This window comes from Hyperolius riggenbachi, chromosome 8 (assembly GCF_040937935.1).
Source record: "Hyperolius riggenbachi isolate aHypRig1 chromosome 8, aHypRig1.pri, whole genome shotgun sequence".
In the NCBI taxonomy this organism is placed as follows: Eukaryota; Metazoa; Chordata; class Amphibia; order Anura; family Hyperoliidae; genus Hyperolius; species Hyperolius riggenbachi.
In genome coordinates, this window is record NC_090653.1 from 38000344 (window position 1) to 38027603 (window position 27260).

At 47.2% G+C, this 27260-nt stretch overlaps 1 protein-coding gene and 1 pseudogene across 1 annotated transcript in view; one reads left to right on the top strand and one right to left on the bottom strand.

Annotated features, from left to right (window-relative positions):
* LOC137528737 (class I histocompatibility antigen, F10 alpha chain-like) overlaps window positions 1-25479 on the bottom strand; it is a 95665-nt gene extending 70186 nt beyond the window's left edge. Inside the window, exon 1 of the mRNA XM_068250262.1 lies at window positions 25323-25479. Within this exon, the coding sequence (XP_068106363.1) occupies window positions 25323-25374 (52 nt within the window). The 5' untranslated portion in view covers window positions 25375-25479. The remainder of the gene's footprint in view (window positions 1-25322) is intronic.
* LOC137528739 (major histocompatibility complex class I-related gene protein-like) overlaps window positions 4876-27260 on the top strand; it is a 97564-nt pseudogene continuing 75179 nt past the window's right edge.

A 27260-nucleotide genomic window follows, 5' to 3' on the forward strand; every position in this document is an offset into this window, starting at 1 on the left:
ATATCACCACACAGTGTGCCTGTCTGAAAGACATACAGACTGCAGCACATCATTGCCCTGACAGACATACTGTACATATTTTACACATTGAGATAGCTAAATGTGCCCTCTTTCCTCACTCAGAAAGGAGGGGGCAAACGTATGGGCAGAGCTAACGTAATGATGTAACCGCGAGGTATAAGAAAGCAGTATTTCCACCATGATGTGGTGAAAGAGGATTCGCATCATGGGTATGCAGAAACTGTGTGATGCTATTTAATAGTATACCCGCCGTAACCCCAAAGCAGCAAATATAGCCAACTATGACCATTAAATAATAAATGCAGCAACAGTTACCCCAGACACCAGAAAATAAACACAATGTGGGCAACATGTCAGCAGGAAATAACGCAATGTGGGCAACATTTCAGCAGAAAATAAACGCAATGTGGGCAGCATTTCAGCAAGAAATAATAGTACAGTGGGCACTGGGCAGCATTTCACCTGCAAAAAAAAAGTATTTACTCATCTGACAGAAGTCTCCTCACCCGGCCGGCCTCTGGCGCACAGCTCCCCCAACGATCTTGCTCCTGCATATCTCCCACTCTGAATGGAATAGCAGGGCTGTGGGAAGATGGCGCCCAAAGCCCTGTACTGGAGAAACAAATAGTCTCCAGCACAGGGCTTCAGACGCCATCTTCCTGTAGCCCAGCTCTGCCTGCCGGAAGACTATGTAGGCTGAAGCAGGGCTGCGGGCTATGACCACACGGCTTCTGCTCCAAATGCAATCAGACGCGGGACGTCCCGCGGCTAAAAGCGGGACGTTTCCCAGGACATAGCACAGCCTGGGACAGGGGACCCCGAATCCGGGACGTGTCCCGGCTAAAGCAGGACGTCTGGTCACCGTACCTTTCTGCACTCCTCCAGAGGGAGGGGGAGAAGCAGGGGCACTTCATGCGGCTAGCAAGCCCCCTATCATGCACGTGGGGGTGTGGGGATTGTGCCGTGCACCCTCACAGTGCTGCGCTTGGGGTCATAATCCTCCCTTGCTTCCCCCTATACAGGGCCCAGTCCAGTTCACTTTTTCTCCTAAGTTTTCTCCTGGGAGATATTTTTTCACCTTCTCAAGCAACCAGAAACTACACTTATCTGTCATCAGTCAATCTCCATTGGTGCCAGAAAATGGGGGTTTTACTGTACATTTTGTTCATTAATATCACATGAATAAGTATCTAATTCAGGCTTTCTCAACCAGGGTTCCTTGAGGACTGTGCAGGGGTTCCCTGACATTTTAACCCATCATGAGGGAAGTATAATAGAGAATATTATAATAGGGGGTACTGTAATAAGAAGCACTAAATTGGGGGTCAGAATAATAAAGAGCACACTATAATGAGTGGCAGTGTAATAGGGGGTAGTGAAATTAACAACCTAACCTACTTTTAAAGACCATGCCTTCAGAAAAATAAATGCAGGGGTTCCTCGAGATCAAAAAATTGTTTGCAGGGGTTCCTCGAGATCCAAAACTAATTTGCAGGGTTCCTCCAGGGTAAAAATGTTGAGAAAGGCTGATCTCATTTGTGCAGCCATCACATTCACATTGGTACATATTCTCTAAAGTGCCTGTCTGTCCTTTGCCATCGCTCTATGATAGGCCCAGGCTGTAATAATAATAATTTGGTTAGCCCCTAGCCTGCAGTCTAGACCTCAAATCATCAAATTCCCTCTTAAAGAGAAACCATGACCAAGAATTGAACTTCATCCCAATCAGTAGCTGATACCCCCTTTTATGAGAGAACTCTATTTCTTTTCACAAATGGATCATCAGGGGGCTCTGTATGGCTGATATAGTGGTGAAGCCCCTCCCACAGGAGACTGTGAGGACCATTTTCCTGACAGTTTCCTGTCTGTGAACCTCGTTGCATTGTGGGAAATAGCTGTTTACAGCTGTTTCCAACTGCCAAAAAAGCAAGCAGAAGGTATTTCCAATGACATCACCTGCCAGCAGTAAAAAAAAGTCACCATGTGATAAATGTCAGAATGTAAATCAAGGAGAGGAAAGATTTTACAATGGGCAAACACTGACTAAATCATTTATACATAATTATTGTAAAAATGAAGCACTTTTTTATTACATAATTTTCACTGGAATTCCTCTTTCAAGAGAACCTGAACTGAAAATAAAAAGTAAAAATAACCATACACAGGTCCTACTTACCACCTGTGTAGTCTACTCCTCAATCTCTCTCTTCTCTCCTGTGTCCCATTTGCCCACTGATCAATGGAATTCTCCATTTTAAAAATGGTCATTACCCCATTATTAAAAATGGTCATTACCCCATTACAGCTTCCTGGTCAGCACACTGTTAAACTGTAATATCACCCACTTGAGCCATAGGGAAACATGGACATTACCTTGCACATTCAGTTGTAACTGACAGCTGCTAATATATAACTGACAGCAACTGATATATTTCAATTCTGACAAAATATTGTCAGAACTGGAAGGGATCACTGTAAGAAGAAAATGGTGAGCTTCTGAGAGGAACTGACGGTGAGGTTAGTATGTAATATTTATTTGCAGCTACGTCATGTGTTTATTTAAAATAATTTTACTTGCTTCAGATTCCCTTTAAGTTCTTCAATAGTATTACAATTTCTGTGTAAACGCAGGAATTCTCTGGGGAGTACCGCCCACTTTTGAGAGGGTAGATGGGAGATGTGCAGTGCAGTCAAGTGGGTATTCCCTGCCTTAGCTTTCCTAAGTAAAGAAAGGCAATCTCAACTGAACTGCTGGTATTTGTAAAGCATATACTAAGGTCAGCTACAAAGGCTTGTAATTGCCTGTGCCTTTCCACAAGTATGTTGTCCACAATATGTAATCTAGAGGGTGATATCCCCTTATCCACGCATACTTCTAACAACTTCCTGCTCCCAAAAACCCCAGTGAAGGCATCCGTAGGCTGGGGAACATGCTGCCCCATGGCCACACCTTTCCTCTGTAGCTATTTTCTCCAAAGGCAAAGAAATTATTCTCCAAAATCAATTTAACCTCCCTGGCGGTATGATTATGTCCAGATTTTAGGATCTAAAAGTGGTGCAATTTTTTTCACACGCTTTAAGACCCTAAAAGCAGGGGAAAAAAAATAATCAGACCACAGAGAGATCTGTGGCAGGCCCGCGCATTACTCACTTTTCCTGGATCCAGCGCTGCAATTCTCCCTCTGTCCACCAGGTGGCGCTGTACCCCTGTACTGAAATTGTCAGCTGTCACCATGATGACTAATGGCAATCTCACCAGAGGGATCCAGAGCCTCAGAGGATAGGAAGAAGGATGCCTGCCAGCATCTGGATCCTGAGGGAGGAGGGTAACAAACTCCAGCTGTGCGCAGGCACTGGCTATACCTCCCACGAGTCAGGTTTGAGGTTAGCGCTCTGAGCTGCGGATTCCTGGCCCGATCCTGACTCGGGGTTACCGTTAAAGAGGTTAACTGAGTCAAAAACAGGATGGTGGAGATTGCATGCCAAGACTCTTTTCTGCTCGTTGGGCTTCAGGCTGGAAACTCGGGTTGGAGCAATCCGTGAGCAGGTGAGGGTCCTGGCCTGCAATTTCTATCCAAGTGAAAATAGAGTTCTATCCAAGTGAACATAGAGTTACAATAAAAAGGGACTGAGCCCGCAGCCTAGCGAGAGAAGCAAGTGATTCCAATAAAGCTATTCATTTCAATAATTATAAATTAATAAATAAAAAAGCACATTAAAATTAATAGTAATTGAATTTGGCACTAGTCTAATTTAGGGGACCCAACAGGAAACCTTATAGGAAACAGTTCTTCAATCCCCATACCCTCTACAGAATGAAGTGTTGTCATAGTTTACTTCAACCTATCTGAAATCTAACAGTTTGAAAGGATGCTGTCCAACCAATCACGTTAGCGAAATTTCCCTGTGAGGTTTCTTGCTGGGTCCCCTAAACTATACTACCGTGTTTCCCCTAAAGTAAGACATCCCCTGAGAATAAGCCCTAGCAGGAATTCCTAGCATGCTTGAAATATAGGACATCCCCCGAATGTAAGCCCTAGCAGCAGCCTGCATGACCCCAGCAAGTCACGCTCAATACAAAGCCTGGATACAGGAGAGCAGCACTATAATGTGAGTTCTACAGTCCTATATATGTGTCAGGCAATTTGCTCTGGGGAGCCTGACAGAGTTCTCTGCCTGCAAGAAATAGACTCTTCCCCACATGATCAGCAGAATCTATTTCTTGTAAGTGAGAGCCAATATCTGCAACCACAAGCTCTGTGCATGCTGCTTGTGTTTTATCATGGCATGCAGTATATACATTTTGCATAGGAAAACTACCAGTATTTCCCCCCAAAATAAGACATCCTCTGAAAATAAGCCCTAGTCGTGGTGGCTGGATAGTGTACTGGTTAAGGGCTCTGTCTCTGACACAGGAGACCTGGGTTCGAATCTCGGCTCTGCCTGTTCAGTAAGCCAGCACCTATTCAGTAGGAGACCTTGGGCAAGTCTCCCTAACACTGCTACTGCCTATAGAGTGCACCCTAGTGGCTGCAGCTCTGGCGCTTTGAGTCCACCAGGAGAAAAGCGCAATATAATGCGCAATATAAAAAGCGCAATATATAAAAGCCGCGTAATATGTTGGCGCTTTATAAATACAATAAATACAATAAATAAATATAAATGTTCTGTGTTTGTTTGTTAGTACATCTTTTGGAGCAAAAATTAATATAAGACAGCGCCTTATTTTCCGGGAAACACGGTAGCACCTTGAACTTTATCCTATATAACAACTAGATAGAGTGCTTACATAAGTTCTGGAACATGTTTTTTATTTAGTTTTTTTACTAATCTAGAGACTTACCAGTGAGAGGGCAGAAGCCGAGCAGAGCGACGAGGGAAGACGGCCGCCACAGAGGGCGTATTCCTGCGCCATGTACTTGGTAAATATCTTTTTACAGATTTCATTAGGGAAATTATTTGGCTACAGGCTAGTCTATGGGGATTCCTGCTGGGTCCCCTAAACTAGACTAGCACCCATTAAAAGGTATTTTATTGGCAAGGTTTGAAAATATCTCCTCTATGAGCCAGTGTGTGTTCGGTGTACAGTTTGGCAAGTTAGCAACTGTAAATAAACAGATAGTGTAACGACTGTGCATTCAGATCGATATTGTGACTAGTGGTGATCGGAATCAGCTAATTACCATTACGTGAAATTTTGCGTACATTTTGACAATTACGCCTGTTTGTAATTACGATTTGTAAATGTAATTGCGTTCATATAGTCATTTGTAATTTTGCGTAAAATTTCATGTAATTTTCACGTAATTTTGTGCCAACTTTAGCAGCGAATAGCAAAGCCTCGATTTTAAAAATGCAAAGAAAAATGGGTTTTAAATGAAAAATTATGCAAAATTAGGAAATATCAAAATGAATTCCAATTTTACCTGAAATTTCACATTATGAATACAATGCATAATTGTGAATTTCGATGTGCAATTATGCATAGGCCTAATTTCTGTTCATCACTAATCATGACAAGGCAAGAACAGGAGATTACTTGTAAGGAAATACAACAGTGATGTATACAGTGCTGCTCATAATTATTCATAGCCCTGGCAAATTGTGACTTAGGCTGCTTTCACGGTGGGACGTTACAGGCGCACGTTAGAGCAGCCTGTAACGCAGCCCAACTCACAGCAAGGATAAATTAATGGGCTGTTCACAGTGCCCACGTTGCGTTACATTGTAACGCTGCACCACAAGATAACGTACTGCATGCAGTACTTTATAGGCGGCTAAGCCGCGATAGACTGCTTGCACATGCTCAGTAATGTTGGGGAGGAGGGGAGAGGAGGGGAGAGCGGCCAGGCACATGGCTAATTAATATTCACTGCACGGTGTGACGTGCAGGGTTTACTTCCTGGAGCGGCCGTTCTGTCAGGCGGTTGGCTGCCGGGACCACGTGATGCCGCATGCGTCCAAGAGTACGCATCATGGACGCCACAGTGAGCTGCACAACGCGGCTCGCTCTGACGTCTACATCCAACACCACCAGGCGTTGAGTTAGGGGCACGTTATGCGACCAGAACGTCCCCTAAAACACAACGTCCTGGTGGGAAAGTAGCCTTAAAGTTACTTTTATTCAGCCAGCAAGTAATTTTTTGACGGGAAATGATATAGGTGTCTCCCAAAAGAAAATAAGACTATGTACAAGAGGCATTATTGTGAAAAAAAACAACAAAAAAACTTTATTTACCTTTGAGCAAAAAGTGTCCAGTCCAAAATTATTCATACCCTTCACAAACTGTCACAGTCTGTGGGAAAATCCAAAGTTCTATACCATTCCAAATAGTCCAAGCTGTTGTAAAGCATCCTAATTACCCTGATTAATTGGGAACAGCTGTTTTAATAAACTCAACAGATGAAAAACAGCAGCTCTCTGCAGTTGGTTTGTGGACAGTTATGGCTAAGACAAAGGAGCTCAGTGAGGACCTGTGGCTGCGCATTGTGGCTGCTCACAAGTCAGGAAAGGGCTACAAGACCACTGTCAAATGTGTTCAAGTTCCAATGGCTACAGTGGAAAGTATTATTAAAAAATACAAGATGTTCTGCATTGTGGAAAATCTCAGTGGACGTGGTCGGAAGCCAAAAGTGACACCTGTGCTGGCCAGGAGGATAGTGAGAGAGGTGAAAAAGAATCCAAGGATCACCACCAAGGCCATCCTGGTGAATCTGGGCTCTGCTGGTGGCAATGTCTCAAGTCAGACAATCCAACGGACATTGCACACTGCTGGGTTCCACGGATGCAGACCAAGGAGGACGCCACTTCTCCAGATAAGGCACACAAAATCTTGCTTGGCCTTTGCAAATGCTTATCTGGACAAAGAAGAAGACTTCTGCTCTTCTGTGTTACGGTCAGATGAAACAAAAATTTAATTGTTTGGTCACAATGATGTTTCCTTCATTTGGCGTAAAAAAGGAGAAGCCTTCTGTGAGGAAACGCGGAAAAGCCGCCGCAAGGGCTCAGGGTGAGGCGGCTGCTTCCGCGTCTAACATGGCGGCACAACGCGAAGAAACCGCCGCATGCCGCATGGGCAGAGCGGTGGAGTCGGCATTGGATGCAGCGGATTGCACGCATGGCAAAGCTGCTGACATTGCGGCTGGACGCGGGGAAACCGCCGCTTGCTTAGAGAGCGGAGCGGCGGTCCCCGCGCCTGAATCAGTGGTTACATTGCAAGACATGTCTGGTGTGGCTGGGACTGCTAGTCCACACAGGTTCAGAAGGACGCGCGCGCGCACGCTGAGAGGCAGAGCTTATATGACAGCCAGAAAAGGGTCAGCTGACCAGGCGGGTCAGCTGACATTTTCACCACTTGCCATTGGTCCAGCACTTAGGGGAGGCGCTGGAGAGCGCTTTGCTATATATACTGGGTGCTGGTCATTCTCTGGTTGTCTGCCGTTGCGATCACAACGTGGTAGCACTCAGACCTTGTCAGTATCTGTGTTCTAGCATAGTTTCCAAAGGTGTTGACATCAACGCGCTCACACCTTAGCATTAGGAATATATATTGTATTATTTGTTATGACCTTCTGCCTGCCTGACTATTCCTCTGAACTCTGATCCTGTACCTTGCTATTTCTGATATCCTGTTGCCAAACTCTGCTCGTTCCTGGACTCTGTATTTGCCTCCTGATTCTGTACCTTGCTAATTCTGATACTCCGTTGCTGAACCCTGTCTGTTTATTGGATTCCGTATCTGCCTCCTGAATCTGTACCTTATCTGTCTGTGTGTTAACGACCTGGCTTGCCGACCTCGAGAACTGGCCTTACTGTTAGAGGCAGTTCCCAGACCTGTTGGTGACACCCTCCCTTCTCGGGTGTCACTCACGCTCTGCCCTTCCTACTCTCAGCCTAGCTCCTCCCCCCAGGAGAGTCTAGGCCTTAGGAAGTAACTTACTTCTGAGAAGTACTCAAAGTATACTGTTGCATTTAACACTCACTTGTTTTATCTGGTGTCCAGAGGTTAGTAGATATATCTGATTATCGGTGATACTGCAGATCACCAATAATCGGGTATATTCTGTATTCCTGGTGAGACTGCAGTTCACCGGTAATCAGATCCTCTCTGTGTTACACCGATCGTTACACCTTCATCCCAAAGAACATCAACCCCATTGTCAAACATGATGGTGGGAACCTAATGCTTTGGAGGTGCTTTTAAGCCAATGGACCAGGAAACCTAATCACAGTAAACGGCACCATGAATAAAGAGAAATACATGAGTATTCTCAACAACAACATCAGGCAGTCTGCAGAAAAAGTTGAAACTTGGCCTTGGGCACCAGTGGACATTTCAGCATGACAATGACCCAAAACACACAGCAAAAGTGGTGAAGAAATGGTTAACAGACAACAACATTAACAGTTTGGAGTGGTAAAGTCAGAGTCCTGACTTGAATTTAATTAAGAATCGGTGGAGGGGGTAAAGACCAGGGTGATGGCAAAAAGACCCTCCAACCTGAAAGATTTGGAGCTCATTGCTAAATATGAATAGGCAAAAATACCTGTGGAGACATGCAAAAAGCTAATCTGCAATTATAGGAAGCATTTGATGTAATAGCCAATAAAGGCTTTTCTATTGATTATTGAGAAGGGTATGAATAATTTTGGACTTCACACTTTTTTGCTCAAATGTAAATGAAAGCTGAGAATTTTTTTTCCCCACAATAATGCCTCTTGTACATTGTCTTATTATCTTTTGGGAGACACCTATGTCAATTCAAAAAAGGACTTGCTGGTTGAATAAAAGTAACTTTAAGCCAAAATTTGCCAGGGGTATAAATAGTTATGGTTATAGTAAAAGTTATATACAGTATATATATATATATATATATATATATATAAATATCAATCAGGTGTATGTATGTATGTATGTATGTATGTATGTACGTACGTACATACAGTACAGACCAAAAGTTTGGACACACCTTCTCATTCAAAGCGTTTTCTTTATTTTCATGACTATGAACATTGTAGATTCCCACTGAAGGCATCCAAACTATGAATTAACACATGGGGTAGTATAGTACATAACCAAAAAGTGTGAAACAACTGAAAACATGTCATATTCTAGGTTCTTCAAAGTAGCCACCTTTTGCTTTGATTACTGCTTTGCACACTCTTGACATTCTCTTGATGAGCTTCCAGAGGTAGTCACCTGAAATGGTCTTCCAACAGTCTTGAAGGAGTTCCCAGAGATGCTTAGCACTTGTTGACCCTTTTGCCTTCACTCTGCGGTCCAGCTCACCCCAAACCATCTCGATTGGGTTCAGGTCTGGTGACTGTGGAGGTCAGGTCATCTGGAGCAGCACCCCATCACTCTCCTTCCTGGTCAAATAGCCCTTACACCGCCTGGAGGTGTGTTTGGGGTCATTGTCCTGTTGAAAAATAAATGATGGTCCAACTAAACGCGAACCGTATGGAATAGCATGCCACTGCAAGATGCTGTGGTAGCCATGGTGGTTCAGTATGCCTTCAATTTTGAATAAATCCCCAAACGTGTCACCAGCAAAGCAACCCCACACCATCACACCTCCTCCTCCATGCTTCACGGTAGGAACCGGGCATGTAGTAGAGTCCATCCATTCTCCTTTTCTGCATCGCACAAAGACACGGTGGTTGGAACCAAAGATCTCAGATTTGGACTCATCAGACCAAAGCACAGATTTCCACTGGTCTAATGTCCATTCCTTGTGTTCTTTAACCCAAACAAGTCTCTTCTGCTTGTTGCCTGTCCTTAGCAGTGGTTTCCTAGCAGATATTCTATTATGAAGGCCTGATTCACACAGTCTCCTCTTAACAGTTGTTCTAGAGATGTGTCTGCTGCTAGAACTCTGTGTGACATTGACCTGGTCTCTAATCTGAGCTGCTGTTAACCTGCGATTTCTGAGGCTGGTGACTCGGATGAACTTATCCTCCGCCGCAGAGGTGACTTTTGGTCTTCCTTTCCTGGGGCGGTCCACATGTGAGCCAGTTTCTTTGTAGCGTTTTATGGTTTTTAGAGACTGCACTTGGGGACACTTTCAAAGTTTTCCCAATTTTTCGGACTGACTGACCGACATTTCTTAAAGTAATGATGGCCACTCGGTTTTCTTTACTTAGCTGCTTTTTTCCTGCCATAATACAAATTCTAACAGTCTATTCAGTAGGACTATAAGCTGTGTATCCACCTGACTTCTCCACACCGCAACTGATGGTCCCAACCCCATTTCTAAGGCAAGAAATCCCACTTATTAAACCTGACAGGGCACACCTGTGAAGTGAAAAACATTTCAGGCGACTACCTCTTGAAGCTCATCCAGAGAATGCCAAGAGTGTGCAAAGCAGTAATCAAAACAAAAGGTGGCTACTTTGATGAACCTAGAATATGACATATTTTCAGTTGTTTCACACTTTTTGGTTATCTATCTACTATATTTCTACATGTGTTAATTCATAGTTTGGATGCCTTCAGTGTGAATCTGCAATGTTCATAGTCATGAAAATAAAGAAAACTCTTTGCATGAGAAGGTGTGTCCAAACTTTTGGTCTGTACTGTATGCATGTATGTATGTATGTATGTATGTATGTATGTATGTATGTATGTATGTATATGTGCCGCGATCACTCGAAAACGGCTTGACCGATTTGAACGAAACTTGGTATACAGATCTCTTACTACCTGGGATGATATGTTCTGGTGGTCTCGCGTCCCCCCTGCACACCTGGCGGAGCTACAAGCAGCAAATCAGATTTGTTTAATTTCAATGGGAAAATGCAACTTATTGATGCCAAGGACCCCAAAGCTCATAAACTTGGTAATTGAGTGACTGTATGTCAAGGTTAGAAACAGCCAAAAACAAACTTTTTACATGGGAAAGTATAAACTGCAGCCATTCTTACAATGTTAATGGCAGGGTTCTCAAACTTGACACAGTTGGTCACTGGGTGACTGGGATTAATATTGAGAAAAGTAGGTGGAGCCTACAACAGCCAATCAAAATTCATCTTTTGATTTTCAAGGGGAGCATTGAAATTTCTGCCATTCCTACACTGTTAATGGCAGGGGCCTCAAACCTGCTACAGTCGGTCATTAAGTGACTAGGGTTCAAATTCAGAAAAGGGGGCGGAGCCACAAACAGCTAATCAGATTTGTTTTTAATGATGCCAAGGACCCAAAAGCTCACAAACTTGGTCATTGAGTAAATGTGTGTCCAGGTTACAAAAAGTAGGCAGAGCTAAAAACAAATTTCACTGGGAAAATATAAACTGCAGGCCTTCCTACACTGTTAATGGCAGGGTTCTCAAACTTTGCCCAGATGGTCACTGGGTGACTGAGATTAATATTCAGGGAAGTGGGTGGAGCCTATAATAGCCAATCAAAATTCACCTGTTGATTTTCAAGGGGAATATTTAAATTGTTGCCATTATTACACTGTTAATAGCAGATGCCTCAAACCTGCTACAGTTGGTCATTGGGTGACGGGGGTTCAAATGCTGGAGAGGGGCGGAGTCACAAACCGCCAATCTGATTTAATTTCTATGGGAATGTACAAATTATTGATGTCAAAGCTCACAAACTTGGTCATTGAGTAATTGTGTGTTAGGGTTAGAAAAAGTGGGCGGAGCCGACACCAGCCAAATACATACCCGGGCAACGCCTGGTCATCAGCTAGTATATAATAAAACCCTAATGTCTCTGCGTCCCATGTACCTGTGTGTGTCCCATTTGTGCTCTGCGCATGTGCAGAGACACTGAGGAAGAGTGACGAGCGGCAAGGGATCACGGGCAAAGAGGTGGATGAGCCAGCGGGCATGCGCGGGTGGGCAGGCGCGGCGCGCACGCACGACGGAAATATGTGTGTGTGTGGCAGGCGCATGCGCAGTGACAGACCTAGCCCGTTTTTAAACCGGCTTAGGACCATATAATTATATATATATATATATATATATATATATATATATATATAAATAATCGGATGTATGTGTGTGTGTGTGTGTATGTGCCGCGATCACGCGAAAACGGCTTGACCGGTTTGAACGAAACTTGGTATACAGATCCCTTACTACCTGGGATGATATGTTCTGGGGGTCTAGGGTCTCCCCTGCATACGTGGGCGGAGCTACAAACAGTAAATCAGATATTACCCATTCAAGTCAATGGAAAAAATGTAAAAGGCTGCCATTCTAACAGTAATCAAGCCAGAGTCCCCACACTTGGCACAGTTGGTCACATGGTGACCGAGGTTACAAATCCAGGAAAAGTGGGCAGAGCATAAAACAGCCAATCAAATTTCAGCCGTTCATTTTAAATGGGAAAATGTAAACTGCAGCCATTCTTAGACTGTTAATCGCAGAGGTCTCAAACTTGGCACACTTGGTCACTGGGTGAATGCGATTAAGATTCAAGAAAATGGGTGGAGCCTAAAATATCCAATCAAAATTCACCTATTGATTTTCAAGGGGGAATATTGAAACTACTGCTATTTTTACACTTTTAATGGCAGAGGCTTCAAATTTGCTACAGTCGGTCATTGGGTGACTGGGGTCCAAATTCACTAAAGGGGCGGGGCCACATACAGCCAATCAGATTTCCTTGGTGGATAAACTGCTTCCATTCACACATTTTTGATGCCAGGAACCTGAAAGCTCGCAAACTTGGTCATTGAGTGACTGTGTGTCAAGGTTACAAAAAGTGGGCGGAGCCAAAAACAACTTTTACTGGGAAAATATAAACTGCAGCCATTCTTACACCGTTAATGGCAGAGTTCTCAAACGTTGCACAGTTGGTCATTGGGTGACTGAGATTAAGATTTTGGAAGGTGGGTGGAGCCTACAACAGCCAATAAAAAATCACCTTTTGATTTTCAAAGGGAATATTTAAGCTGCTATCATTCTCTTATACTGTTAAAAGCAGATGCCTCAAACCTGGTACAGTTGGTCACTGGGTGACTAGGGTCCAAATTCAGAAAGGGGGCGGAGCCACAAAAAGCCAGATTTGTTTATTTTTCAATGGTAATATACAAAGTATTGATACCAAGGACCCAAAACTGATAAACTTGATAATTGAGTGACTGCATGTCAAACGTAGAAAAAGTGGGCGGTGCCAACAACTACATTTTTTACATGGCAAGGTTCCCAAACTTTACACAATTGGCCACTGGGTGACTGGGATGAATATTCAGAAATGTGGGTGGAGTCTACAACAGTCAATCAAAATTTACCTATTGATTTTCAAGGGGAATATTCACATTGCTACCATTCTTACACTGTTAATGGCAAAGGCCTCAAACCTGGTACAGTCAGTCAGTCAGTCAATGGGTGACTGGGGTACAAATTCACTAAAGGGGTAGAGCCACAAACAGCCAATCAGATTTGTTGGATTGATTTCAGCCATTCTGTTATTGGCAGGGTTCTCAAATGTGACACAGTTGGCCACTGGGTGACTGGGACTAATATTCAGGAAAGTGGGTGGAGCCTACAGCAGCCAATCAAAATTCACCTTTTGATTTTCAAGGGGAATATTTACATTGCTGCCATTCTTACCCTCTTAATGGCAGAGGTCTAAAATCTGCTACAGTCAGTCACTGGGAGACTGGGGTTTAAATTCTGAAGGGAGCAGGCCAAAAACAGCCAATCAGATTTCTTTAATTTCAATGGTAAAATGCAATTTATTGATGCCAAGGACCCCAAAGCTCATAATCTTGGTCATTAAGTGACTGTATGTCAAGAATAGAAATAGTGGGCGGAGCCAAAAACAACTAACTTTTTACATGGGAAAATGTAAACTGCAGCTTTTCTTACACTGTTAATGGCAGGGTTCTCAAACTTCACACAGTTGGTCACTGGGTGACTAGGATTAATATTTGGAAAAGTGGGTGGAGCCTACAAGAGCCAATCAAAATTCACCTATTGATTTTCAAGGGGAATATTGAAACTGCAGCCATTCTTACACTGTTAATAGCAGAGGCCTCAAACCTGCTACAGTCGGTCGTTAAGTGTCTGGGGTTCAAATTCAGTAAAGGGGCTGAGCTAAAAAAAAGCCAGATTTCTTTGCTGGATAAACTGCTTCCATTAGCACAATTTTGATGCCAGGAACCCAAAAGCTCACAAACTTGGTCATTGAGTAGTGACTGTGTGTCCAGGTTACAAAAACTCGGTGGATTTAAAAACAGATTTTTCTGGGAAATTGTAAACTGCAGCCCTTTTTCACTTTTAATGGCAGGGTTCTCAAACTTAGCATAGCTGGTTACTGGGTGACTGGGATTAACATTCACAAAAGTGGGTGGAGCCTAAAAATGCCAATCAAAAATCACATGTAGCTTTTCAAGGAGAATATTAAAATTGCTGCCATTCTTGCACTGTTAATGGCACAAGCCTCAAACCTGGTACAGTTGGTCATTGGGTCACTGGGGTTCAAATTCAGAAAAGGGGACAGAGCCACAAACAGTGAATCAGATTTGTTTCATTTCATGGGAAAATACAAATGATTGATGCCAAGGACCCCAAAGCTCACAAACTTGGTCATTGAGTAGTGACTTTGTGTCCAGGTTACAAAAAGTGGGCGGAGCCAAAAACTAATTTCACTGGGAAAGTGTAAACTGCAGCCCTTCTTACACTGTTTATGGCAGGGTTCCTAAACGTTGCCGAGATGATCACTGAGTGACTGAAATTAATATTCAGGGAAGTGGGTGGAGCCTATAATAGCCAATCAAAATTCACCTGTTAATTTTTAAGTGGAATATTTAAATTGCTGCCATTTTTACACTGTTAATAGCAGATGCCTCAAACCTGCTACAGTTGGTCATTGGGTAACTGGGGTTCAAATGCTGGATTTGTTTAATTTCTATGGGAATATACAAATTATTGTTGCCAAGGACCCCACAGCTCACAAACTTGGTCATTGAGTGTTTGTGCGTTAGGGTTAAAAAGTGGGCGGAGGCAACACCAGTCAAATGCATACACAGGCAACGCCGGGTCATCAGTGGGTGGAGACAAATACAAATTTCACTGGGAAAATGTAAACTGCAGCCATTCCTACAGTGTTAATGGCAGTGTTTTTAAACTTTGCACAGTTGGTCACTGGGTGACTGGGATTAATATTCAGAAAAGTGGGTGGAGCCTACAAAAGTGAATCAAACTTCACCTATTGCTTTTCAAGGGGAATATTTAATTGCTACCATTCTTGCACTGTTAATGGCACAGGCCTCAAACCTGGTACAGTTGGTTATTGGGTGACTGGGGTTCAAATTCAAAAAGGGGGTGAAGCCACAAACAGCCAATCAGATTTTTTCATTTCAATGCAAATTATTGATACCAAAGACGGCAAAGCTCACAAACGTGGTCATTGATTAATTGTGTCTTAGGGTTAGAAAAGGTGGGTGGAGCTGACACCAGCCAGATACATACCCGGGCAACGCCGGGCAATCAGTATATATATATATATATATATATATATATATATATATATATATATATATATACACATATATATATATACATACACACACATGGTACATCACAAATTCCAACATGACTAATTGTGCAGGTTGCATAATATGTACACACTGGCGAAACATACATGAGCAATGATCATGCAATATATGTACAGGTGCACATGACCAAAATCAGCACACAGGAGAATCGTCAGACAGGTCAAGATCAATAATCAGAATATCAAGTGGTGCAGACAGAAGGCAATAGGGATTGTCAAGCAAGCAGGAGGCCAGTGACCAAGGAATCCGATACAAGAGCAGGGTACAGACTACTGGAAACAGCGACAGATGACCAGAGTCACAAGCAACTAGCAAAATGATGTAGCACTGTCCATATGCCAGAAGCAGCCTAAGGCCTGGAACCCACTGCAAAACGCAATAGCTAGCGTTTTGTATGAGCAGTTTGTAAGTGATTTCATGAGCATTTTAGGGAGCGTTTTTAAAAAGTGTATCAATTTGCCAGCGGTTGTGTAGCGATTAGCGATTAGCGTTTTAAAGTCTGATTGGTCCTTTCAATTAATTTTAATTTTGTTACAGTGTGCAGTAGCTTTAAAACGCTAGCAAAATCGCTCCGTGTAGGTTTTGATGAGCGATTATGCCAGCATTTATATACTTTACATTGAAGCTCTAACGCTCCCAAAATGCTGCATGTCCTGCGTTTGCGATTTCAGGAAGCGCAATCGCTCCAGTGGAAGTTGCCCCATCCATTAACATTAGTTGAGCGTTTTGGCAAAACGCTAGCGTTTTGAATCGCTCCAGAAATGCTCACAAAACCGCTCTTGTGGGTTCCAGCCCTTAACCTCCCTGGCGTTCTATTAAGATCGCCAGGGCGGCTGCGGGAGAAAAACTATTTCATGCAGCCAACTGAAAGTTGGCTGCATGAAAGCCCACTAGAGGGCGCTCCTGTAGCGTTCTTCCGATCGCCTCCGGCGATCAGAATTACCAAGGAAGGCCGCAATGAGCAGCCTCCCTTGTTTCGCTTACCTCGTCGCCATAGCGACGAGCGGAGTGACGTCATGGACGTCAGCCGGCGTCCTGACGTCAGCCGCCTCCGATCCAGCCCTTAGCGCTGGCCGGAACTGATTGGTCCGGCTGCGCAGGGCTCGGCGGCTGGGGGGACCCTCTTAGCGGCGGCGATCAGGTAGCACACGCGGCTGGCAAAGTGCCGGCTGCGTGTGCTGCTTTTTACTTGATAAAAATCGGCCCAGCAGGGCCTGAGCGGCGACCTCCGGCGGTAATGGACGTAACAATGCGTCCATACCGCTAAGGAGGTTTAGGCTACTTACACACCAAGACGTTGCGTTTTAGGGGACGCTATGGTCGCATAACGTGCCCCTAACGCAACGCATGGTGGTGTTGAAGTTGGATGTCAGATTGAGCAGAGTTATGCAGCTCTCAAAGCAGCCGCTCCAGGTTAGTGATAGGAAGTCCGGATCTTTTTAAGGATTCGGATGATTTGAATCGGATCATTGAAAAGATCTGGTTCTTTGAACCAAATCATTTGAATCATTTTACTAGGGAAAGCAGACTGGGGGTGAAATGACTAGCAGGACAGGACTTTCCCTGCACTGTACATTCTATATGTTCCTGTTTCTTCCAGACAGACATCCTGTGAACCGAATCTTTCATTGTGATGATCCGGATGATTCGACTCACAAAAAAGATCCGGATCAAATGAATGATTCGTTCATGATCCGGACAACACTACAGTCCCACCACGAGTCTCTGCAGTGCAGTGAATATTAATTAGCCATGTAGATGGCTGTGGAGGAGGAGGAGGGGAGACCTCCTCCTCCAACATTACTGAGCATGTGCAAACAGTCTAACGTGGCTTAGCCCAGTATAACGTACAGCATGCAGCACTTTGTTTAAACGTGCTGCGTTACTGTGTAACACAACGTGTGCACTGTGAACAGCACAATTGATTTTATAGTGCTGTGAATTAGGCTGCGTTACTGGCTGCTGTAACGTGGGACTTTAGCGTTCCACTGTGAAACCAGCCTTAAAGAGACTCTGAAGCGAGAATAAATCTCGCTTCAGAGCTTATATATAGCAGGGGCATGTGTGCCCCTGCTAAAACGCCGCTATCCCGCGGCTAAACGGGGGTCCCTTCACCCCAAACCCACCCCTGCAAAATCTACGACCAACTTGGTCGTAGATTTTGCTGCTGCTGGAGGCAGGGCTAACAGCTGCAGCCCTGCCTCACAGCGCGTCTATCAGCGGCGCATCGCTGCCTCTTCCCCGCCCCTCTCAGTGAAGGAAGACTGAGAGGGGCGGGGGACAGGCGGAGATACGCGATGACAGACGCGCGTGAGGCAGGGCTGCGGCCATTAGCCCTGCCTCAATCAGGAAGTGATCCCCGGGACTCCACGAGGGGATTGGGGGGGGGTAAGGGACCCTCATTTTCCCCCGAACCCCCTACAGTATCCCTTTAAGGGAATCTGAAGTGAAATTAAACTTATGATATAATGAATTGTATGTAGTAAAGCTAAGAAATAGAAAAATATGGGCCCAACTCCCCACCCCCATCACTTTGGGCCCTCCCTTCAGCGCCCCCCCCCCCCCCCTCCAGAAATTACAGCAGCAGCAAGCAGGGATGCTCGGGTGTGCCTCATCCACGAATTCGGAAATCCGCGTGGTTGCAAAAAAAAATCCACATTCGGCCCCGCCGCATGCGGATTTTCGTCCGCGTCCACGCAACCACGCGGATTTTTTCCCGTGAATGGCGTAATCACGCGCGGATTCACGCCCGGAGGCGGATTTTCTTTTAACGTTAATAACAAAGCCCCCATACATGCTACAGTCCCCCAAATAGCATGGATTATCGAGGTGATAAGGGGCAACATAACTTCAACATAAAAAATTCCCCCAAAAAATTTGTTTCTAGAGAAAATGGATTTTAAAGTGAAATCAACACTTTAAATGGGGCTATTAATTGGGAATAAGTGGTTTTAAAAAGGGATATATGCGTTAAGCAGTCAAAGAGGTGAAGGCGAGTTCCAATGGCACTTGGCGGCGAAGGTACCGCTGGAGGAGGATGAGTGGCTGACGGCAAAAAGGCTCCAGAGAGGTTTTTGTAATTTTTTTTTTTTTTTTTTTTGCAGCAATTAGCAATGACATCGCAGCAGAGTTGTCAGTGGACACGGGCAGTGTGAACGCAGAGTGCAGTGGTGGTAGCGACTGAGTCAGGAGAAGGACTATGCGGGCGGTCAGTTCAGCAGCACAGAAGGACCACGGCAACATACTGGTGGTAGTAGTAGCAGCACAGCGTCATAGTGCTGGCCAAAAAATTAAATGCACCCGGTGACCCGGGCAGTGTGAACGCAGAGTGTAGTAGCGACTGAGTCAGGAGGACAAAGCGGGCGGTCAGTTCAGCAGCAGCAGCACAGTAGTAGTAGCACAGCGTCATAGTGCTGGCCAAAAAATTAAATGCACCCGGTGACCCGGGCAGTGTGAACGCAGAGTGTAGTAGCGACTGAGTCAGGAGGACAAAGCGGACGGTCAGTTCAGCAGCAGCAGCACAGTAGTAGTAGCACAGCGTCATAGTGCTGGCCAAAAAATTAAATGCACCCGGTGACCCGGGCAGTGTGAACGCAGAGTGTAGTAGCGACTGAGTCAGGAGGACAAAGCGGGCGGTCAGTTCAGCAGCAGCAGCAGCACAGTAGTAGTAGCACAGCGTCATAGTGCTGGCCAAAAAATTAAATGCACCCGGCGACCCGGGCAGTGTGAACGCAGAGTGTAGTAGCGACTGAGTCAGGAGGACAAAGCGGGCGATCAGTTCAGCAGCAGCAGCACAGTAGTAGTAGCACAGCGTCATAGTGCTGGCCAAAAAATTAAATGCACCCGGTGACCCGGGCAGTGTGAACGCAGAGTGTAGTAGCGACTGAGTCAGGAGGACAAAGCGGGCGGTCAGTTCAGCAGCAGCAGCACAGTAGTAGTAGCACAGCGTCATAGTGCTGGCCAAAAAATTAAATGCACCCGGCGACCCGGGCAGTGTGAACGCAGAGTGTAGTAGCGACTGAGTCAGGAGGACAAAGCGGGCGGTCAGTTCAGCAGCAGCAGCACAGTAGTAGTAGCACAGCGTCATAGTGCTGGCCAAAAAATTAAATGCACCCGGTGACCCGGGCAGTGTGAACGCAGAGTGTAGTAGCGACTGAGTCAGGAGGACAAAGCGGGCGGTCAGTTCAGCAGCAGCAGCACAGTAGTAGTAGCACAGCGTCATAGTGCTGGCCAAAAAATTAAATGCACCCGGCGACCCGGGCAGTGTGAACGCAGAGTGTAGTAGCGACTGAGTCAGGAGGACAAAGCGGGCGGTCAGTTCAGCAGCTCAGAAGGAGGACCATGGCAACTTACTGGTAGTAGTACCATAACACCAAAAAATTAACCAAGGTAGGCACTAGGCAGGTAGTAAATGTCTTTATAAAGGCAGGCATAGTTAACAACAGCACATGCAGCAGCCACTTCATGTCCCCCTGTGTCCGACAATAGGGGCCAGGAACTCACCTTCCACCCAAGCCTGGTTGATTTTCAGGAAGGTGAGTTTGTCCACAGAGGCGTGGGAGAGCCGAGAGCGCTTCTCTGTGACCACGCCACCGGCCGCACTAAAGCATCTCTCTGAGAGGACACTGGAAGGAGGGCAGGATAGGAGTTCCAGGGCGTACTGGGAAAGCTCGCTCCAGATGTCCAGTCTCTTGACCCAGTACTCCAAGGGGTCCACGGGGCTGTCGGTGTCATTGAGCCCGCTGGATGACCCCATATAGTCAGACACCATGGTGGTCAGTCGTTGCTTGTGCTGGTTGGTGGTGGATGCTGTGGCGGGCACCTCTGTTCTGGGCTGCTGCACTGCATACAGGCTCTTGCTTAGGCTCTTCAGGTCTCCGGGGCGCCAGTTGCTGCTGCTGCTGCTGGTGGTTGTTGTTGTGCTGCTAGTGGCAATGGCAGGCACCTCTTGCTGGCTTGGCAGAGCAGTTACAGTGGGGGTGGAAGGCTGGGGGAATGCTTCCAGTAGTCTGCGCACAAGGGCCTCCTTCAACTCCCTTGTGCGTTGCTCGGTGGTGGATGGCGTCATTAAGTCTCCCAGCTTCCCCTTCAGACGGGGATCAAGCATCAAGGTGATCCAGATGTCCTCCCTTGAACGCATCTGGATCACCCGGGGGTCCCTGCGAAGGCAGCGCAACATGTGCACAGCCATGGGAAACAAGTGGGCCCTGCCAGCAAGATCTTCCTCGTCCTCGCCATTGTCCCATAACGCATGCCTGTCCTCTTCCTGTGCCATGTCGTTGTCCTCCTCAAACCGCCATCCACGTACAACGCCTGCTGCACTCTGCTCCTCCTCCTCCTCCTCATTCAGGTTAGGGACCTCCAACTCTTCCACTACCTGCTGTGAGCCCTCCTCTGAGCTGGACTGTGCTGCCATCTGCTCCTGTTCTTCCAACTGCCTCAGGGCTTCATCCCCACGCTCAATTAAATTGTCCATTGCCTGCTCCAGTAGACAAACCAAGGGCACCCACTGGCACACAGAGGCCCGCTCCTCACTGACCATCTTGGTTGCCTCCAGGAAGGGACTCAGCACCAGGCATACTTGCTGCATCAGTGTCCACTGAGTGGCAGTAATCATGGGGACTTGCTGGTTGCTGGGGACACTTGGGTCTAGCATGTAGGCCCTAAGAGCCAGCCTGTGCTGACACAGCCGCTCCAACATGGCCAGAGTCGAATTCCAGCGAACTGGCATGTCGATGATCATCCGGTGTTGTGGCCTTCCATACTGCTGCTGTAAGGTGGACAAGAGTGCAGAGGCAGTGGCTGACAGGCGGAAAAAGCGTACCACCGCCCGGGCATCCTGCAGCAGCTCGCTCATCCCCTGGTAGGTGCGCAAGAAGCGCTGCACCACAAGATTGAGCACGTGGGCCAAGCAAGGGATGTGCTGGAGGTTTCCCTGCTGCACTGCTGCCACCAGGTTGGCCCCGTTATCGGCTGCCACATACCCCACTTCCAGGCCTCTGGGGGTCAGCCACCTCCGCTCCTGCTTCCTGAGGGCGGCCAGGACGTTGGTGGCCGTAAGCCTCTCCTTCCCCAGGGTCACCAATTTTAAAAGGGCTTGGCAGTGCCGAGGCTTGGCGCTGCTGCTGCCGAGGCGGGCTTGCTTTCCGGGTGCTGAGGGAGTGTCGTGACAGGACCCTTCTGCATCCCCCCTGATCCCGCGTGGTGGCACCACTAGCTGGGCTGATGCGCTCTTGTCCTCCCTCCCTTCCATCAGTGTCACCCAGTGGGCCGTAAAGGACAGGTAGCGACCTGTCCCAAATCTGCTACTCCACGAGTCCATGGTCACGTGGACCCGCTTGCCCACAGAGTAGTCCAGGGAACGGGCCACGTTTTCCACCGCAAACTTGTGGAGTGCTGGGATCGCGCTCCTGCTGAAATAGTGGCGACTGGGGACTTGCCACTCGGGGATGCCAAATTGGAGCAGCGTCCGCATGGCGCTCCCCTCCTGCACCAGGGAGTAGGGAAGCAGCTGTGATGCCATGGCCCGGGCCAGCAAGCCATTTAGTTTGCGGATCCGCCTGTGGCTTGGAGGCAGAGGCTTGGTCAGACCCTGAAAGGTGTCGCTCAGCAGGGTCTGACGACGCTGGGATGCAGGGGAGACAGAGGAGAGAGACGAACACTGGCTGCCAGCCTCAATGTCTGTGTCCTGAGCAGCCGAGGTGGAAGAGCGCTTGCGTGCTACTACTGCTGCTGCTGCTGTGGGGGATTCACGACCCTGAGGGAGGGAGGATGCTGCTTCGCTGGTGGGCCTTCTGCTCTCAGGAACCCCTGCCAGCAGTGCCTGCTTCCTCTTAAAGTCCGCATACTCGCGGCAGTGGCGGCTTCTCAGGTGGCCCTGGAGGGATGAGGTACCCATCTTGCTCAGACTTTTCCCACGGCTCAATCTTTTGCTGCATAACCTGCACACCGCATACCTTTTGTCATCAGTACATTCCTCAAAGCAATCCCACACTGGTGACTTTAATTTACTGCGGCCCCCACTAGCAGAGGGTGCAGCGGAGCAATGTGTGGTAGTAGTTGCCGGGGGTTGCATGGTGGTGGTGCCGGCTGAAGCAGTGTCCTGTCTACTTCCTCCACGCCCCCTGCTGCCGATGCCCCTGCCCCTGCCTGACATATGGCGATATCCTTGCCTAGGCCGAGGTGACTCGTCATCCTGCTCTGACCATTCTTCCACGGACTCAGCAGGCTGCACATAGTTAGGGTCCACAACGTCATCATCAGCAGCATCATCATAATCCAGCTCTTCCTCTGACTCCCCCGCCTCCTCTTCTGTCCCTACATCCCCAGACACAGACCCCTCTTCTTCATCACCAGAACTCAACAACGCTTGTGATTGTGGCCCGATCTCAATCTCTGCCACATCAGTCCCCAGTAAGTCCTGTGCTTCTTGCATCAGCAGGTTCCCAGATGCCGGACTGAGGGACAGAACGCTGTCATCCTGGGAGGGCTGCTGACCAGTGGGTGCTGGGGTGGATGTCACAACAAGCGTGGGATGTTGGCTGCTGCTGCTACTGCTTGGAGTGGTGCTCACAGTAGAGGTCTGGGAGGAAGTCATGATGTCCATGAGTACGTCAGGTTCCATTTGCTCAACCACCACACGGGGACCAGAAACTTTAAAATATTTGGACAATGGCGTCCGCTGACTCGGCCCAGGCTTTGCTGCCCCCTTTTCTGCTGCATCACGACCACGTACAGCTGGGCGTCCTCTCCCTGGACGTGGAGCAGTCCCAGAAGTGGCTGAGGCAATTGAACTCCCTTTCCTCTCACCCCGCGAAACCCTGCCAGACATGTTGCTAGTAATGAATCACTGGATGCAGTGGGCACAGTACAAGGTCACTGAAGAATGCAGTGGGCACAGTACAAGGTCACTGAAGGATGCAGTGGCCACAGTACAAGGTCACTGAAGGATGCAGTGGGCACAGTACAAGGTCACTGAAGGATGCAGTGGGCACAGCAGTGGGCACTGGATATACAACTAGGTCACTGAAGGATGCAGTGGCCACAGTACAAGGTCACTGAAGGATGCAGTGGGCACAGCAGTGGGCACTGGATATACAACTAGGTCACTGAAGGATGCAGTGGGCACAGTACAAGGTCACTGAAGGATGCAGTGGGCACAGTACAAGGTCACTGAAGGATGCAGTGGCCACAGTACAAGGTCACTGAAGGATGCAGTGGGCACAGCAGTGGGCACTGGATATACAACTAGGTCACTGAAGGATGCAGTGGGCACAGTACAAGGTCACTGAAGGATGCAGTGGGCACAGTACAAGGTCACTGAAGGATGCAGTGGCCACAGTACAAGGTCACTGAAGGATGCAGTGGGCACAGCAGTGGGCACTGGATATACAACTAGGTCACTGAAGGATGCAGTGGCCACAGTACAAGGTCACTGAAGGATGCAGTGGGCACAGCAGTGGGCACTGGATATACAACTAGGTCACTGAAGGATGCAGTGGGCACACAAGGATGTCACACTGTGTAATGAGATGCTCATATGCCAGCGAGCGAGCGAGCAGTGGGCACTGGGCACGGCACAAGGTCACTGACAGAATGAATGAACAGCGCTGGCAGAGAGTGGCGGCGCCGGCGGTGTGACTGGCTGCCTGCAAATAGTACAAGTGTATAACTGTCACTGGAATATACAAGTGAACACTGCAGCTGCACTAACCTGCCTGCCTGCACTCTACACACAGATAATCCCCACTCCCACTACACTGCAGCACTGAACCTGCCTGCACAGCACTACACACAGTTAAATAATCACTAGACTCCCACACTCCCACTACACTACACTGACTACAACTAACTACAGCAATCACTCACTGACTAGCTAACTGTGTACAGTATAAGAACGGTGTTAGCAAAAAAAACGCTTTGTTTTTAACACAATAAATGCACTTGCTCAAACAACAATGGCCTGGAGATAATCCTCTCAGCACCACAGTCTAGTAGCAAGGACAGAACTTTTCCATCATGGCCGCCGCTTTATATTCAGGAGGGGAGGGCATAGCTCCCCTCCTGTGATTGGTTGCTAGGGCCTGGCTGGGGCACTCTGATTGGCCTGCAATGTGTCACTTCCGCATAGTTTGACGCATTTCCGCAAACCACGACTTCAGCCCCGGGTTTCACGAGCGTGAATGCGGATTTCTGTCCGCATTCACGTGAAGCCGAAGTAGATTTTCGTGGTTGAAAATCTATTCACGGAGTTTCGTGTCCGAGGCGGAATGCGTCAAAATGGTCGTGAATCCACGCGTAAGCGTGATCACGACCTGGCGGTGAGCACCACTGGCAGCAAGCAGGCACAAAAATGCAAGCTCACCTCCTCAATATTCCAAGCGATTAAGCTCTAGTCTTCTCTGTTGCTGCACCTCACTCTACTTCCTGACTATTCGGATTAACCAGTTCCAAACTGCATACAATTTGTATTATATTTGTATGCAATCTAATCATATGCATCTTGGACCATTTTTAATCAGCCGTACGGTTTCTGTGTAATGCAGGTAGTTCATAAAGGATTATGTACATTTTGAATGTAAATTTATGCAGCTTAAAATTGAATCCCATCAAGGTAGAATTCAATTTGCATCTCATTAACCATCCCTAATCAGCAGCTGCCAGGTAGAGCAGGAAGGAAAAGAATGGGAATATTTCCAGAAGAAAGTGAAAGGAACAGAGTGAGCTGTCTGTGCTCTACGTCCGCTGTTATCAGATAATAACACATCAGTGACCAACCTACTCACCACAATACACCTGTGACAACCCCAGAGCCAGCAGGAGGAGGAGGGGGGGCATCTTCACCCCCAGGCTGTGATATGTGGGAAGAACAACACAATAAACACCCTCCAAACTTCAGCAAACATGAAAGTGCAACAAACTCACACAGTCAGTAATTCTGTACACAGGAGAGGCTGTGTAATGATTGGCTGCTGCCTAGTCTCTGTCCAATAGGAAAACATGTATGTGGTGATCACCTGTTGCCAGGCAGAGCATGGTTGGAAAGGCTTTAGTAGAATTGTCTTTTGAGATAAGGAGTTCACACCATATGGGAAATAATCTAAGCACATGGAATTTGCTGATCACAGGGGCACCATAACTGACATAGTAATTGCAAAGCCCTCTTCACAGTGGTCTCATGTAATTTCAACCCTATCACAAATGTAGTGCACGCTGATTTTTTTCCTTCACCTGTGATTGGATTAAAGAGAATCTGAGCTTCTCTGAGCTATTTAACTACCCTGACCAGACGTCCCATTTTACCTGGGACACATCCCAGGTTCAGGGTCACCTGTCTCAGGCTGCAATGAGTCCCAGGTTGAGGTTATGTCCCACTTTTGGCTGCCGGGTGTCCCAGCCGTGGGACTCTGTGGTCGCATGAGGGAATGTTTACCTCATTTACCGTTTGCAGAGTCAGAGTAATCGTTTTCTGCTGCATTTCATTTCTCGGAGGTAACGGTAAGGGCCTGTTTCCACTTGCAAAGTGATGCGAGTGTGGCTACGCAGCCGCATCACATCACTTCTGCCGCCGGCCGCATCACTTCCGCATCTCCGATGCAGAAGTGTATTGGGGAGATGGGGCACGGCTGCGGGCGGATGTGGCCGTGCGAAAATCTGCAGCATGCTGCAGATTATCGGATCGCACCGCTCTGCAAACCATGCATGCAGTGGAAACTGTTCCACTGGCGTGCATGTGTTTTAGGACACCTGCGGTGCGATGCGGCTATGTAGCCGCATCGCACCGCTCCTAGTGGAAACGAGCCCTTATTGCAATTCGTGTCAGAGGTAACGGTGATTGCAATTCATTTGTCAGAGGTAACGGTTATTGCAATTCGTGTGTCAGCGGTAACAGTTGCTGCAGTTATTATTTGATGGCCATAGAGACTGCATTTGCTACTTTGGGGTTGTTGTTGCAGCATTTGGCATTTTGGGGGCTCATGATTATTAAATGGTATGCTAATACTGTAGCATCATCAGTTTCTGCAGACTTCATGCACAATCTAATCCCACCATAGTCATAGTGTAATGTCCTACGATAATATTATGGTTTTATATAGCACTGGCATCTAACGCAGCACTTTACAGAGAATGTAGTCATGTCCTTGGCGGAGCTCACAATCTAACCCCCGCCATAGTCAATGTCTAGTGTTCCGCCATATCATTATCTATCTATGTAGCACTTGCATCTTCTGCGGCACATTACATAGTCATGTCATGGACTGACATCCATGATGCAAATCTCCCATTTCGCCACATCATTGTGGGAACACTGCTTTTTCTTATGTGTTTGGGGAACATTGCCTAATTACCTTTAGGCTAGTGACACACCAGGACATTGCGTTTCGGGGACGTTATAGGGCACATAACGTGCCCCTAACGCAACGCCTGGTGCTCTCTAATGTGGACGTCAGAGTGAGGCGCGTTGTGCAGCTCACTCTGGCGTCCGTGATGCCGTGATGCGCACTCTTGGACGCGTGCGGCATCACGTGGTCCCGCCGGCAAATCTCCGCACAGAGCGGAGGCACCAGGAAGTAAACACTGCACGTCACAACGTGCAGTGAATATTAATTAGCCATGTGCCTGGCCGCTCTCCGCTCCTCCCCAACATGACTGCGCATGTGCAAACAGTCTAACGCGGCTTAAGCCGCTGTAACGCCGTAGCATGCTGCACTTTCCGCAGAACG